The 16640-nt window shown below is 35.0% G+C and overlaps 1 protein-coding gene across 3 annotated transcripts; it reads left to right on the plus strand.

Annotated features, from left to right (window-relative positions):
* The first annotated feature begins 7801 nt into the window (after positions 1-7801).
* LOC142637160 (uncharacterized) lies at positions 7802-15216 on the plus strand. Of its 3 annotated transcripts, none has more exons than XM_075811439.1 (6): positions 7802-8284; positions 11856-11938; positions 12022-12138; positions 12277-13095; positions 13495-13711; positions 14848-15216. In XM_075811439.1, exons 1-6 carry the CDS (start codon positions 7987-7989, stop codon positions 14982-14984), a joined length of 1671 nt encoding a protein of 556 aa, XP_075667554.1. In that variant the 5' UTR covers positions 7802-7986; the 3' UTR covers positions 14985-15216. The 3 variants fall into 3 exon arrangements, with proteins under 3 accessions (XP_075667554.1, XP_075667553.1, XP_075667555.1); XM_075811438.1 differs by lacking the exon at positions 14848-15216 and adding an exon at positions 14005-14811; XM_075811440.1 differs by lacking the exon at positions 14848-15216 and adding an exon at positions 14005-14811 and having other exon boundaries at positions 8150-8284; positions 11842-11938.
* Positions 15217-16640: the final 1424 nt, after the last annotated feature.

Genomic DNA, 16640 nt, shown 5'->3' on the forward strand with positions numbered 1-16640 from the left:
CATCTCATGTGGGGTGTCTCCCTAGTGATAAAGATATATAGGTAGCCTTTTCAATTAAGGGAAAAAAAAAAAATCGGCAACCGGTACAGTTGTGATAATAATAATAGCAGGAAGAATAAGCAGATTTTTTTTTTTTTTTTTAAAGCCTAAAATTATACCACATAGATTGGGTCCTTTTTTCCAATTAAAATAATAAATTTATGGAAAATTTTCTAATTTGAAGCTTTTATTCATCTCTATTTTTCATTTTTGTTATTCTGAGTTGTATTAGTCTACTAGAGTAGAGAGATGCAATAAATCGTTAAAAAGGGTGATTTTCAGAAAATCAAAATTGGTTACTTTGGTGAAGCATAAAGAGTTATCAATAATTTATCCTTTTTCTTTGTTTTGTTATCACCCATAAAAACAAAGATGGACATGAACTTTAAATTGAAATGGTTTCATGAGTTTGAAACTTTATGACAAAATGAAAAACCTAGAACATAATTTGAAACAAGTTATAAACTCCAGTCTTTTTTGTATAATTTCTCCTAACAACAACAACAACAATAATAATAAGGATAAAGTTTTGCAACAAATTTGGTTGTAGCCTAAGGCTACAACTTTGCTCAATCGTTTTTTATTAGATTGTGAATTTTGATAAATACACTATTAGATTATAATTTCTTCTTAGGTTACAACTTTGCTCAATATCCCTTTATTAGATGTAAATTTTGATAAATCCACAATTGGATTACATTTTCTTCTCATATTTTTCATACTTGCAAAATTTCAAGAAATCAAAAATTAATAACTATGTTATCGATCAAATGTTTAAATTTCAAATTTTTGTATTTTAAAATTATGCTAAAAAAATAAGTTTATAGATCAAATAATAAATAATAGTATCTAATTTGCAAAAAAATTGATATATGTGTTAAGAACATAAAGAACATGCAATTCAATGGTTAGATTTTCAAAATATATAGTTATGTTAATTTTTTAGTAGATGTAATCTTAGGTTACAATCAAATTTGTAGTCAAATTTTGTCATATTAATAATAATAATATGGTAGGCAAGTGGGACTGGTCTTATGTCTTCCTTCCTCTCAATGACAAATTTTTAACTACAAAGGCCATTGTTCGAGTATATTGGAAGAAGCCACCTTCGAGTTGGATCACTCTCAACATTGATGGATCAGCCATAGGTAACCCAAGGAGGGCAAGAGGTGGAGGTCTACTATGAAATAGTGAAGGAGAACGGATTTGAGGCTTCTCTAGAGACTCAAGCATATTAACTAGTTGTACAACTGAGTTTTGAGCTTTGAAAGATGGTCTCAATCTTGCTTCAAACCTAGAAATTAAAAATCTTATTATAGAATTGATGCTTTGTTGCCCAGCTAATGAAGACTTAGAGTTCCACTACTAACCAGTTCTTGGAACCATTGCTTAATGATAGTAGGAAATTCTTAGGACTCAAATTAAGCATGTGTATAAAGAAGCCAATCAGTGTGTTGATGCATTGGCTAAGTTGGGCTATAATCTAGATTCAAAATTTGTGATTTTTGACTACCCACTATTTGTGGTGAAGAAATTGCTTGCCCTTGATAGGGTAGCTAACATATGTAATAGACTCATTTATAATTTTGATTAGTCTAATATATTAGCCCCTTTCAACTAAAAAAAATGTTTGTCTTGTGTTGAAGTCCAAAATGTGACAAGAAAGTCCAGCCCATGAAGACAAGGAAGGACAATGAGCCTTAACAAGAGAAGGCCTAGTTTGTAAAGATAAAAAAGGCTATGAAGGCCCAAAGGCCTAGCAAGTGAAGAAAAATCAAAGAAGTGTGAGAAGGAAGAGAACCCAAGCTTAGGCTATGAACGGGTCCTCCACCCTCAAGAAGCAAGTCTCTTGGGAAAAATCTAAAAATGCTAAGTAGGACATGGACGACCTAGAGGATGGTCTAGAAATGAGCCATGAGTATTCTCGAAGAAGGGAAATGAGAGGAAAAAGCCATTGGAAGTCTTGTCAAAATCAAGCTCCTAGGAAGCAGGAAGAAATGATTGGGACAAGTGATGGCTTTAGGATCAAGACCCAATGAAGGAACCGAGGAACCCCAGGCAAGGCAAAGGACATGCGGTAAGAGGAACGATGGTCAGAGGCTTTCCGGGTTCACTCATTGCAAGGAGGATTCTATCCCATTTCTGGGAAAAGACCAAACCAAGAAGAGTCAACATCAAGGTTCCAAGAGCTTCGAAATGTCCTTTTAAACCCTTGAGAGAAGATCATGGAATATTGACCGTAGAGGAGAATCTAGATATTTCCTAAGGAAGGAGCTTCTATGAGTAGAAAGTTTGTGAATGAACTTTCAAGTATAGATTCTCAAAAGAGCAAAATAAGGAAATGAACAACCACCAATGTTTCAAAAAAAGGAGATTAGCTCTAATACCTAGAAAACGAAGGGAGAGAACAGTAATTTGAAAGCCCTCCAAGAGTAGTATAAAAAGGGGGAAGTAAAGAAGACAGTGGGATCAGTTTATGCACAAAAGACCAAAAAATATACAAGAAGAGAATTTTAATCTTTAAGCCTAGTTCATTGAGCGAAGAGGGGCATTATAAAAGGTCCAGTAGCAAAATATTTGATGAGCCACTTGGATTCAAAGGACTCAAATTTCACAAGTCTTAAAAACTCAAAGGGGATTAGCCAAGTCAGTGATCTTTTCGGCTTATTGGACCTTGTGGAGTATCCTCACAGGGTAAGACCAAATGTACTCTTAACACTTAAATTAATCAAATATTACTTTCTTGAAGCATACATAATCAGCATTGCTCATTTGTATGTTGTGTACTTGTTGTTTCTTCCTTTTACACAGCCAATATATATATATATATATATTTGTTGTGGAGTTCATTTGTCTTGTGCACATATTGGTTTGTAATAATGGCCTAAATAGCTTGTGGTGAGCCAAGTCCAATTCACCCAACATCTATCCACCCCTTTTTTTAGTGACCCAAGGTCCCACATCAGACTGGGCCTAAGAACTGTCAAAAAAGGGACTCACATCTTGCTAATGTGCACTTGAGTCCTCTTGGGCTAGTCCCAAGAATGTCACTCAAAAGACCAAAATAAGCATTTTGCCGCTCAGATTGTGGTTTTAGTTAAGGGATGAAAAAGTGAGGATAGAAAATATTTTAGTTTTCTCTTATAGTATTTGGTTGGGGATGAAAAATTAGAGAGATAGAAAACTCTTTTGTTTGGTCGATAAGAAAAATGAAAGGATAGAAAATATTAATTGTATAAATTCACTCCTATGCCCCTAGTACTAAGTAAAAAAATTTATAATATTTAAGGAAAAAAAACTAAACGTAACAAACATGGGAAAAAAACTGCTACATTGATCAATAAGGGAGGGTAGATGTGTAATTTCCCATCAAACCCACTCCCACACCCATTTTGTCCCGAATTTGGGAAGAAAACGATTTCACTCCAAATAATGGAGAAAATACACTATGTATCCAATGTATATTTCTTACCTCTCACATAGAGATGGAGTTTACCTCCATTTGAAAGGGAGGATACATGTATCAGACACATGGTATTCCTCCTCCAAATGGTGAGCTAGGAGAGAAAATTCCTAAGCCTCACCATTTTCACTCCACCTTCCTTTCCTCAACCAAACACACTTTTCACGTATAAAGTCCACCTCCATGTGTGAGGGAGGATGCATGCACCACACGCATGGTATACCTCCTCCAAATGGTGGGTCTAGAGAGGAAATTCTTTAGTCTTGCCATTTTTACTCTACCTTCCGTTCCTCAACCAAACACACTTTTCTCTTATATTTTCTCTTCTCCTCACTCCTCCAAAATTAAATGGACCCTTAGTTTTGATATTTTTAGAAGAGGGAAATAGATTGGACTCCTCCTCCCATGTTCTTGGAGAGAGAGAGAGAGAGAGAGAGAGAGAGAGAGAGAGAGTTGAATAATGGATTATATGTTTATTAAGAGAATAGAACAAGGGTATTACTGTATTAGTGGGTGGCAATTACATCGAGAATGTAGAAAATAATTGACAAATGTCTCTAAATTAAATCAAATACGTAATTGGAATATGTAGTAGGTAACTAGGTACTCTTATTACTTAAAAAAAAAAATTCTATAACTATTCTAGTGATATCAGGCGGTCAAACTTTCAAACTACAGCACTAAATATTACTAAATGTTTGAAGCTTCATAAATTACAATGAAAGTTGAAACCAATAAAAAAGCATTACTTGTCAGGGAAAATCTAATTTATTAATCTAATCAAGGCATTTGAACACAGTATTAATATCAACAATAATAAAATAGATTAGCATTAGTCAGTATTCAATATTCAATATTCAATAATTTTCACCTTATGCTTTTGTGCCGATTATTCTTTAGTTTGTTAACTCCCGCTTTGTTTTATTGTGACAAAATCAAATATGTAAATGAGTAAATCTCTGATTATATTATGTTACAAATCCCTAAACTACTTCTCTCCATTCGTCTTTGAAATGATAAAAGTTTACTTTATGATTAAGATTTAATCTTCAAGGATATAAGAGCATCAGCAGTGAGTGTGGTATATGCCAAATGTAAGGTGCATTTGGCATTTAGACTCAAAAATTGTTCAGCAATGAAAATGGCAAATTGGCAAAGGCCAAATTTTTTTTGCCATATAGCTACAATACCATCGTAAATGGAAGATGGTACTGTAGCTAAATGGGATAAAAAAAATATAATTTTTTAATGCTCTCCTCCTGTTTATTTACCCGGGAATTTCTCTCTCCTCTCTCATTCTTTCTCTTTTTTTTTTCTCTCTCTTCCTTCTCTCTTTCTCATTTGCTCTCTACTCTCTTCAGACCCAAGACTCTCTCCGATGACCCTCTCTCTCGCCGATGACCCTCTCTCTCTGATAGTGATTCCGACAAGGCATCGGTGCTCCGATCCCTTTACCGATTCACTCAACCAATGAGGCATCGGTGCTCCGATGACCCTCTTCAAACCGACATTCTTGCATGTGTAGATGACCCTCTCTCTTCAAACCGACAAAATCAACTTCCTTCAAGCTTCCCAATGGCGAATCTGCTTCCTTCAAGCTTCAACAAAATCGAGCTACCCAGCGGCGGTTGGGTCGCGTGGTTTGTGTGGGTCAGGTGGGTTGTGATTTGTGTGGGAGTGGGTTTCTGGCGGCGGTGGGTTTGTGACTGATGTGGACATGGGTCAGGTGGTGCAGTGGCAGCATGGGTTTCTTGTTTTGATTTGGATCGGAGATTAGTGAGTGATTTGGGTTTTTACCAGTGGAGATCAGCGAGTTGTGTGGGTTGTGGGTTTCTAGCGGTGGTGGGTTTGTGACTGATTTTGATTTTGATTTTGATTTAGATTTTGATTTTGATTTTGTGGGTTTCGGTGGTGGGTTGTAGGTTTCGGTTTTGATTTTTGATTTAGATTTAGAACAATGGTTTTTGGTTTGTGAATGATTTTTGGTTTCTGGTTTCTGGGTGGTGTGATTGAGAAGGTGGATGGTGGACGGTGGTGGTGTGACTGAGAGAAGGTGGACGGTGGTGGTGGTGTAACTGATAGAAGTTTGACAGAGTAATTGAGAAATATTTTTATATTATTATTTTTATATTATTTTAATGTGTAGTATGGTAAAATAGAAGAATGGATGTTCAGGAATTATATAATTGATAAAGTAACTTTTTGAATGGTAAAATAGGATAGAATTAGGATAAATGAATGTGGATGCTCTAAGAGCAAACGTTGGTAGATCCTTGAAAAGTAAGTAAATCTTGACCATAAATGATAAATCCTATCCTCTTCTTTTAATATAGATAGAATGATATTATAATCGAATCACCCCATTTATAAAATAAACTTGTGAAAATTTATTCCTCCAAAATATAAAGTATGATCAATCATCAAAGTAGCATGGATTCTCTACCTATTCCAAGAGTCGGCATCGTAAAAGAGAACAATCAAAATTGGTGATGACTGAGGACTGTTTTATCAATTTCACATAATCATTAATTTAAAAATAAAATTATATGTGAGTTTTAGTTAGCTTGATTAGTGAAGTTTATTGTCATTGAATAAAGAGCAATTATCATGGAGTAGATGTCATTCAGTTGAAACTATTGTATCAATCCGTACACACACTAACACATAAAATAGAGATTGAAAATATAATATGTCATTTTACATAAAATCTTACCCTTACCCCCCTTAAAAAAAGTAGAAATGAGGGGGAGTGTATTTTCTTCAAAATGTAATACTAAGTACCAAGTACCAACACAATTGTTGATGCATAGTTATTAAACTCAGATGGAATGTTGACCTAGTTTAGGAGTTGGGTTATTAGGTCATTGATTCAACTAGTAGGTCATTAGTCAAACTATAAGATCAATAAAAAAAATTTTAAAAAAATATAAAAATAAGATGGAAAAATAATAAAATAAATATGTAAATTGAGAAAATACATTCGCCTAAATTACTAATAAAAATTAATTCTAACAAAGCTAGCCACGTTACACAAGTAACAACACTAGAAACCATAAAATTACAGACATTTTATAAAATTACAGACATGTTTTTGCTTAATAAAATTTTATGACATTTTTTAAAATCATAGTAACAAAATGTATATCTCATATCTCACTAGCTACTCCCAAGGATTACAAATTGAGCTATTAACTTGAAGTTCTGTCTTTATTAAAAAGTCTAGCATCAACTAGTATAAAATTCTTTAAAAACAATTAAGGTAAAATATTATTTTTCATCACTAACTTTACCAAAAATTTGTTATTCATCCCTAAATAAACTTTAAGAAGTTTGTTTTTTGTCCCTAAATTAATAAAAATGTCTCATTTTTATCTCTAAACTTCAAAATTAATTTTTTTTCTCATCCTTAAACTATGGAAAATTTTTCTTTTTTTATTCTTATTTTTATATCTAAAATATTGGAAATAAAAATTCTTTACAAAAGTTTATGAATAAAAATCAAACTTCTAACCAAATTTTATGACCAAAATAATATTTTAGTCATAATAAAAACTATAGTAAAAAGTTTGTTCCAAGTAACATTACTGAAATTCGAATCCAATATCGAACTCTTATGCTGATGCGATGCTGATGCAAGTACTGATTCCTTGCCATGTGTACAAAATCAGATAATCGAATTTGACGATACCAAGTATCTCCCTACACCTTTCCCATAATTCCTTTCATGTCCATCCTCCTTTGCCTCCGCCTCCGCCTCTCTCTCTCTCTCAACCTGTTGTCTTGTTGGCCTTGCCTCTGTCCCTCAAAGCTCTGCAAAACCCTGAACCTTCTCTCTCTCTCTCTCTGTGTCACTCACACTCACTCGGTGCCTTTATGAACTTTTCATAGTTATTTGTATTACTAAGGAGACTCTGAAACTCTCAGCAAAGTTGTACTTTTTTTCTCTCTCGTTTTGATTTTTTGTTTTGTTTATCCAAACCACCATTAGAGACCCTTTTGGTTTATTTACGCTTTATTTTGCTTTTGAGCCCTCTCTGCTTTGTTCCAAGACTCTGAAACAACATAACCCCTGTTCCGTTTTTTGACTACTATCTTCTAGTCAATGCGTTTCTTTTCACTTTTGGCTAAACCCCAATTTGTTTGCTTCACAGATAGAACCATGTAAATTTTTTATGTTTACTGCGTTGTTCCTCATAGTTAGTGAGTGTGGGTGAGTTTTGCTGAATTGGGTTTTGTCTGTTTTGTGTGTCTTTTGGTTTTTCTTGACTTGGGGGAGGGGGGGGGGGGGTTGGAGTTTTTGTGAGAACCAAAGTGCCATTTTTTTCTGTTTTGTGAATTGGGGTTCGTTTGTTTTACCTTTTAGTGTATAAAAAGTTGGGTTTTGTTGAGTATTAAAGGGTTTGTTGCTTGATTTGGGGTTTTTTTAGCTGAATGTGATAGAAAAGGCTCCTTGAACTCTTTTGGGGCTCTTTAAATATATCATTATGGATGTGAATGATCCTAGTTTTGTGTCTTGGGAGGAGCACATTATAAGTCATGAGCGTGGTAACCGTGTTACTCATTTTTATTTAAAGGGTGTATCTGGGGATGTAGTTCTTGCTGTTATAGGAACTGAGAGGAGTGTAAGACACATGACCTATGTTGTCTCAGATGACTTTATGCAATTTTACGGCTTCGAGAGATCTGTCAATGTGTGCAGAAAGTGGCGGGCGAGAAGAGAAGTGGTGGAGTGGCTTGAATCCTTGGTCTCAAGGCATCGTGTGCCATATTCGGATATATCAAGTATGTATTGAATGTCTTACAATTTTTTATTTCTTAATTAGAAATATGAAGTTTGGGGATCTATATTGAATGAAATCAATGAATAGCATAATACTAGCCTCAACATGTTGTTTACACCTAAATTCTTTATATAAGAACACAAGCATTGAGATGCAGGGTTTACAATAGTAATTTGCGTGCATGATCAAAATTTACTGCTTGGGAGAAAAGAAATTTTCTATGATAGTGCAATGTGAAAATTGCTGTTACTTATCGAATTATGTGTAACGTGTTGCTTCCGTACTGACCATTTGTTAACATGGGTTCAGTATTTCCACCTTTGGTCACATTGAATCCGTTCCACCTAGATGTTAAATTATAAATTCCTTTCTATAATGTTTAATCATTGTAGTCTTTGTAGAGTAAATGGGAATTGATTGGAACTTATTGCAAAACTTTACAACAGCATTGGTGCTACCAACTTTTTCAAATCTCCCCTGGTATCTCTCCTTTCTGCCAAAACTTACATATAAAAAAGAATTGGTGCAACAAATTGCACCAAAATAAAATTTAATATGGAAGAAAACTAGCACTTGGGATACTCAGATTTATGAATATGAAGTTCATGCAAGGTTGTGTTCTACAAAGGTTAACAGTTTTGAAGTTAAAATTGTTACTCCCTAAATTGATCTCTATGTAAGCTTCTATTCACAAGTCAAAGCTAACAATTAATATAGTCGTTACCTGAAATACATGATCCAACTGAGAATGCCTTTGATTCAATATGTTATAGTCTCAATGGGTTTCAATATGCGGAGGTTTTCCTGAAACTTTTGGATACATACTAAAAGAGTATCCATGGAAAACTCTGTAAATGTTTGGCAATATCTTGTTGTTACACACTAAAGGTGTATACTTGCACTTTTTTTCTTTTAATTTACCAAAATAAATTTTACTCATTTATGATTCCCCCTTTCTCACGTGCATCTGCATGTGCAAGTGCACACGGTTATATGTTATCTACTAGCATGGTAAGTATTTAGGAGTAATAACTCATCATTGTTCATGAGTAACCGTTCATAGTGGTCCTTTTTATTATTGGTCTTAATTTTTTATTTTGAATGAATATGGCTAGTCAGGCTGGAAAAATACTATTATAAGACCAATATGGTAATTTAGCATACCTGTTAATTAAGATTGGAGTGATCCTGTGTAGATTTGGGATTAGAAGATAGAAATTAACTTGATTCTACATGTTAGAGATGCTATCATTTTAAGACAATATTCTGTATTAGGATGGGAATAGATCATATTTTTGTTGAAATTCATTATACTCCTATGGCTCAGAATCGATTTCAGGGGTTGTAGTTTCTTTCTTAGCTTCAATTAAAGTGGTATCTAGTACGATGATTTGGCTTTGAACCATCAAGTATAGATTGTCATTTTAAGAGAAGTTGTGTGTCATAAGAAACACTTAATACTTTTGTGAAAAAAATTTTAAGTCAATTATATCAGACCATCTTTTGAGAAAGAGAGGTGGGTATTTGCGTGTCTGACTATGTTGATAGAATCATAAGCTCTTCTTGCCACCTCACCTTCTTCTTTTACTTCTTTGATTTTTAAAAAACCCAGCGCACCCAACTCAATTGAGAGAGAGCGCTCAGCCAGTTATATTGTACCATCTTTCCATGTACGAGTGGCTGGTGTTACGTGTCTGTGTATTTGCATGCCCTTATAAGCTCTTGCTGCCACGTCCTTTTCTCCTTCGATATTTACAAACCACTGCATCCACTTTTGAGAGAGAGAGATTTGATGAGTTTGTTGATAGGATCCTCAAGCAGCAACAAGGAAGGGGGTACAGTAGCATACCTTGAAACCGTTGTCAATTTTTTTTTCTTCATGCTTTGCATTATTTCTTTCAATTGTTTATAATTGTTACAGATCCAACTCCTTTGTTCCTAAATCTATAACTTCAATGCCTTTTTTTTTCTCTTTGCCTTCTCAATTTGAAGCCTCAACTAGATCTCCACCTTTCTTTATATGTGAATTTCAAAATGCTTATTATTCTGGTATTTTACTGCATCTGTTAAATCTTAGGAATTTTAGTTCACATCAGCAGTGAATTTCTGTCCAAAAATACCAATTGACATTATGGAAATGGGTTCCATGGGTTGATTAAACTGAGTCTGTATGGTGAATTCATGAAATTTACTTGTCTAGAAAACTGTATGATTGGGTTAACATGCTGTTACTCTAGTTTAAAGCATATGGGAAATTTTAGTTCTTTAAGAGTTTTTCTAGTTTAAACTGTCTTAGAATTTTTTTTTTCTTTAAGAGTATTAGAGGAATGTCATTTTTACTTTATATGAGAATGGTTAGCCGTTTTATGATTTACTCTTGTAATTGTTTTTACTATATTTGGGAATCAATTATTTGTTGTTTGATTTAACTATTGTTTGACATATGCAATAACCAGTTATGGGAAAGGCAGAAAATTAATTTAGTGTGGTAATCATGCTATGAAATAGAATGTAGGGGTGGAAAAAATAAGGGGGAATCGCTTGAGATAGTTTGGTCATGTTCAAAGGAGAGCGACTAATACACCAATGAGAAAGAGTCAGTTGATTCAAGTTTAGGGAATGAAAAAAGATAGAGGAAGACTGAAAATACAATTAATAGAAGTAGTAAAAGGGGCATGTCAATTAAGGAAGTAAGTAGGGTATGTCTTCAAATAGAATGGCGGAAATGAATAAATGTGATCTACCATGATTAGTTTGTTGAGGATTCATAGCCGATCCCAAAAATTTTGGGACTAAAGTTTGGTTTTTGTTGTGGTGGTGGAGCAAAATAGAATAGCCTTTCTTTAGTTTCTAATTCCTATTTTGTTTTTAGAAACTGATTACCAAGAGATTACAACTAAGAGTTTTCCAGTTAAAGTAGGTATTATTAATTGAACCAGGAATCATTTGCGTTATCATTATAGGATAGAATTTTTTTTCTTTTTTCATCTTCAGAGTAAACTATGCATGTTAAAAATAATTGTTCACAAGTATTTAAATAGCAATTACAATATATTTATCACTGTCTGTTTTATCCCTATAAGCCCAATATCTTTGGAACGAGAAGGACAGATATCTCTCTCCAAAGTTTTGAGCACCCCCAGTTGCCTAAATAATACGCATAGATAGATGGTTCAGTCTTGAGCGGGCTTGTTACCCTTATGATAAGCAGACTGCTTTTTTCTTTTTTTTATCCAATTGAAACGGAATCAAAACATGCTAACGGATTCAAATTGGCCGGGTTGGATCTTGGGTTGAACCAGGGGCCCCTTTACCTTTCCACTTGCCAGAAATGTATGGAAGCATTCTATGATTTATAAGTTGATGCGTTCCTAAGTTTTCGCTTCTTTTGGTATTCAATCGCAGGCATCACACTTGAATTTGTGCATTGTCTTCTTGTCACATTATTATATTTACATATATCCATAAACTTAAGTCATGAAATCAGTCTTCAGTGAATTATCTGTGAGTGAAACTTTCTTGCCATTATTGAAGGGGAAGATTTTAAAACAATATTAGTATATGTGAAACAGATACACCAACAGACTCAAGGCAAGCTTTAGGATCTCTTGAAGTATCAATGGCTGGGCGTCAAACATACTTTCCAGATCATATGGTATCCATTTACTGTAGTTTGTTATCTGCTTCTAGATTAGTGTATGTTCTTTATTATGAAATTTTGAATTCTCATAAATCCAGGTTCCAAGGAAACTGAAAGTTCAAAATTCAGACATTGTATGGTCTGGTGTTGCTTGGATCTGTGCCAAACAGCTAAAGCACTACCCAGCTTTTGACAGGAATGGCACCACTATAGCTGTAAGCACCAACACATTGGTTGTTTCTACATTTAGTAATGGTCTTGCCCTTGTTAAGTGGTGTTACAATTTCTCTCACTTATATTCAGATCCTCAAGAATATTATTTTTTTTTTCCTTGATTTTTCCCTGATGTGCAGGTTCATTCATTTGTATTTATTATGGGTGAAGAAGGGCAATATCTTGGTTACTTGGAAGATATTTATGAAGACAAGAAAGGACTCAAAAAGGTGAAAGTGCGGTGGTTTCTCCATAATAAGGAAGTTGAAGATTTAATCCCTCAACTGAATCCACATCCAAGAGAAGTTTTCATCACACCTCATGTTCAGGTGATCAGTGCTGAGTGTATTGATGGCTCTGCAACGGTGTTGACTCCTAAGCATTATGAAAAATTTGTGTCTGCTGTTGCACCTACTTCTTCTCCTGGAATCCATATGTGTTTTAGGCAGTTCAGGAATAATAAGATCAAGCCCTTCACTCTTCCTAAATTGCGTGGGTATTCTAATCAAGCAATCCTCTCTTCCTTAGATTGTTCTCTTGTGCCCAAGCAAAAACTTAAGCGCCATAAATTGCATGTGGAAGATGAGGAAGAGTTTGCACATGATGATTCTGTAAGGGTGGGTACTAAGAGGAACAGGAGTCACAAGGAGCATCAAGGGCTTGTAACTGGTTCTTCTGGTGTCAGAATTTCACCCCCTAGGAATCAATTAACGAAGTGTGAACCAAATTATCCAAAGTTGAAATTAAGATTTTCAAGGAAAATGATGGGAATAAAGATTGTTGAACCTCAGGTCCAGTGTCCTGTTTCTTTTAAGGTTGATGAGAAAATAGAACTGCTCTGTCAAGATAGTGGCATTCGAGGCTGCTGGTTTAGGTGTAAGATCTTGCAGGCATCTGAGAAGCGTCTGAAAGTTCAATACAATGATGTGCAGGATGCAGATGAATGTGGCAATCTAGAGGTAAATTCTCCATAAATTTAAGCTCTGAATTTCCTTGGCTTTTATTGGAAATGAAGCACAGGTTGTGGCAGAGGCAAATATTGGTAGAAGGCCTATTCTTTTCTTCTTATTTTTGTCTTTTTTTCTATTGGGCCCCGCCTCAGTACATTCACAATGAAGTTTGATAACATAAATTGGATGGTAAGCAATTAGGCTGTTAATGCTATACTGATGGTTCTGTTACTTGTTTATTGGTTTAAATAATAATAATTCTGATGATTGCCAGCCTATAGAACCAGAGAGAGGTGGCCCATCCCATCAATTGGTTTGAGCATGTGCATGTGCATTAAATGTTTCCTTTCAAACAAAGAACTAACCAGGAACAAAAATAGAATTTTATTGTTTTTTATTAATATGTAGGAATGGGTCCTTGCATCTAGAGTTGCAGCTCCTGATAAATTGGGCATGAGATGCTCAGGCCGCTTGACAATTCGGCCAAGGCCTCCTAAGGATTTTACAGACTGTACGTTGGAGGTTGGTGCAGCAGTTGATGCGTGGTGGAGTGATGGCTGGTGGGAAGGTGTTATAACTGGATTTGACATATCTGGAAATGATGCTGTGCATGTTTACTTTCCTGGTATGTTCTAATATAGCAATATCTGATGCATTTCAACTTAATTTAATCTTGCCAATGAGCTCTAGCTCAACTGGCACCTCCTCACCTTATAAGTGCTAGATGGAGGGTGAGGTCGTGGGTTCTAGACCCATTGGGTTCGTGCGTAACATACCAATCAGAAAAAGTTCAACTTTTCTTGTGTTATTGTATGGGGTGCACGTGGGCTCATTGACCTGCTAATAAGTAATGAATAATGTTATGGTTATATCCATCAGTTGTTATGTTGACTTACATGACCTGTCCTGTGATATTAGGCGAAGACAAGTTTCTTAAGCTCGAGAGAACAAATCTTCGAACTTCCAGAGATTGGGTAGGGAATAGATGGATTGATATAAAACCGAAGCCTGACATACTCAGCTATTTATCTGAAAATGTCAGTCCTAGCTTGAAGCTCTCAATGTGTTCTACTTCGGCTGAAGCATCTGAGTGTGGTGGCTCTGCATTGTTGGAGCCCAAAGTTTTCACAACTCCCAAACTTGAAGCAGTTGAAGAAGACAAGCAAGCATCACCCAATTTAGCCATACCCAATGACCTCCTGGAAAAAATGAAGGGGGTCAATTTCAGTAAGCGGTCTTGTAGCGATGATGAGGATGAACATGGTGACAATAACAATAATGGTGATCTTGATTCTGCCAACCAGAGATGTGATTAGCAGCTGAAGCCATAGCAAGTGGTCACTTAGTGGAATTTACGAGGCGGAAAGTTTTGACCTCGAAGATTGATCCTTAAAGTTGGGTTCTTTCTTTTTGTAAATTTAGGTGCATGACCGTTGGTATAGGAAAACAGAAAATGATGATTATCAAGTTTTCTAACATTAGGCGAATTGGCAGTGTATAGATATCTGATAGGTTTAAACATGGCGGGGATGAAAAGTAGCATTATAGATGTAAGCAAAGTTTAAGGTCACTAATGCCAGGTTAGGCAGACAGGTAGTTCAATTCACTTATAGGACTACAGTGCTTTAATTTCCACCCGTAGTTTTATAGTGCAAGTATAGTTCTGAACTTTCAACTGTAAAGTTTATTTTAGTATGGGAAAGAAATTAAAGGTTGTGTTATTTTTAATATTGTTCTCTCTTTCCATGTTCTTATTTTTAGGATTAAAAAAGGTGAGAATAAAGGAAAGAGTGTTTGATACGGAGCAGAAGTACTATTTTTTCGGTGCGGGAAGCAAAGGTAGTTTCAGGCCTATCTTAGGAATTCATGGGCCTGTAATTTTACGGCTTCATCAGTAAATGCAAGAATCTTCTTATTTTTCAAGAAGTGAAGCCCTGTCAAAGATTAAGGCAATTTAGCTGTGTGTTGTATTCTTTGTGGCTTTAAAATTGGTTGCTCTCTCTCTCTCTGGGAAAATTATCTTCTAAGATAATCTTATAAGACATCTCTCACACAATATGCGGGATCTACATATGTTGTGAGAGAGTTGTCTCAAGAGACTGTCTAATGAAATACTTTCTCAACATTGAGACCCGCTTATTCTTTTAGGCCTTTAGCTAAGGCCCAGCTTTATTGGATGAAGATTCTCAAAATTTCAATCCAAAATCATAGACAATTTGGGTAAGGCTCATTAAATTTTCCCTGTGCAAAAATTGACCCATGGGCTTGGGTTAAGGGTTTCACAAATATTTTCTAGAAATAGATTCTATTATGGTATTCGAGTTTCCCACTTCTGATGCTTTAGTTCCTCCGCGGGGAATGCAGTTCTTTTGGATTATTTCTATCCCCTGTTTGGTCAGTGTCTTAAGTGTATATATTTGGGATGTCTCATGTATTATAGTATCTCATGTATTATAATGTCATGAATGAAGCTAAGACATCCCAAATCTATATATATATATATATATATATATATATATATATATATTGTGTGTGTGTGTGTGTGTGTGTGAAAAATTACATTTTACCATCCTAAAAACTACACACCAGATAAAATGCACACTTTGCACCTTAAACTATCACACTTATCACACTTTACACCTTAGCATTACTTTTACTATTAAGCTAGATAGAAATTAATAGCATATGACTTACACATGTTTTTGGCTTAGGTGGCACATTGTTTGAAGACCAAAACATCATTTTCACAACAATTAAAAACAGGTGCTTATTTCTTCTCTTCTCTCTTTCCATGTCTTTCTCTCTCTCTCTCTCTCTCTCTCTCTCTCACTATTAAGTTGCTCCTCTCCCCAAATCAAGCATACAAGTTATCTCTAAACCCAACAAAATTGGACCCTTTCTAAGCACAGTATTTGATGAAACTATATCACCTTACTTGGCTGCCTTACATCTAAATTTCCGTAGTGGCCAGATAGTAGCTGAAGCATTATAGAAAAACCATCCAAAACCTATTATTCAATAAATTACTAGTTAACCAGGTAGATACCCAGGCCTTAATGAGTTTGGGAACCATATTGAACTGTGTTATGGAGCGTTTCTTGTACATCATATTTTGTTTTGGTACCGTTGATGATTTTGTTTTGGACTTAAAAGATAACTTGTATGTTTGATTTGGGGAGAGGAGGAATTGAACAATGAGAAGGGAAAAAAGCTGCTGGGCAAGGGAAGACCTGTACCCACCCGAGAGAGAGAGAAATACTTGGGAAAAAGAAGAAGAAATAAGCAGTTGTTTTTAGTTATTGTGAAAATAGGGTTTTGGTCTTAAAACAATGTGCCACCTAAGCAAAAAATATGTACAAGTCATCTGTTATTAATTTCTATCTAATTTAACTAATAAAAGTAACGTCGAGGTGCAAAGTATGATAAGTGTGATAGTTTAGGGTGCAAAGTGTGCATACAAATAATTTAAGATGCAAAGTGTAATCTGGTGCATAGTTTAGGATGGTAAAGTATAATTTTTCATATATATATATATATATATATATGATAAGTGT

This window comes from Castanea sativa, chromosome 5, assembly GCF_040712315.1.
Source record: "Castanea sativa cultivar Marrone di Chiusa Pesio chromosome 5, ASM4071231v1".
Lineage (NCBI taxonomy): Eukaryota > Viridiplantae > Streptophyta > Magnoliopsida > Fagales > Fagaceae > Castanea > Castanea sativa.

Excerpts from the sequence above, each read along its gene's own strand:
- LOC142637160 (XM_075811438.1), top strand. The coding sequence starts at position 7,987 with ATGGATGTGAATGATCCTAGTTTTGTGTCTTGGGAGGAGCACATTATA. Across the intron at positions 11,939-12,021 it reads CATACTTTCCAGATCATATG|GTTCCAAGGAAACTGAAAGT; the intron begins GTATCCATTTAC and ends TCATAAATCCAG. Across the intron at positions 13,096-13,494 it reads ATGAATGTGGCAATCTAGAG|GAATGGGTCCTTGCATCTAG; the intron begins GTAAATTCTCCA and ends ATTAATATGTAG.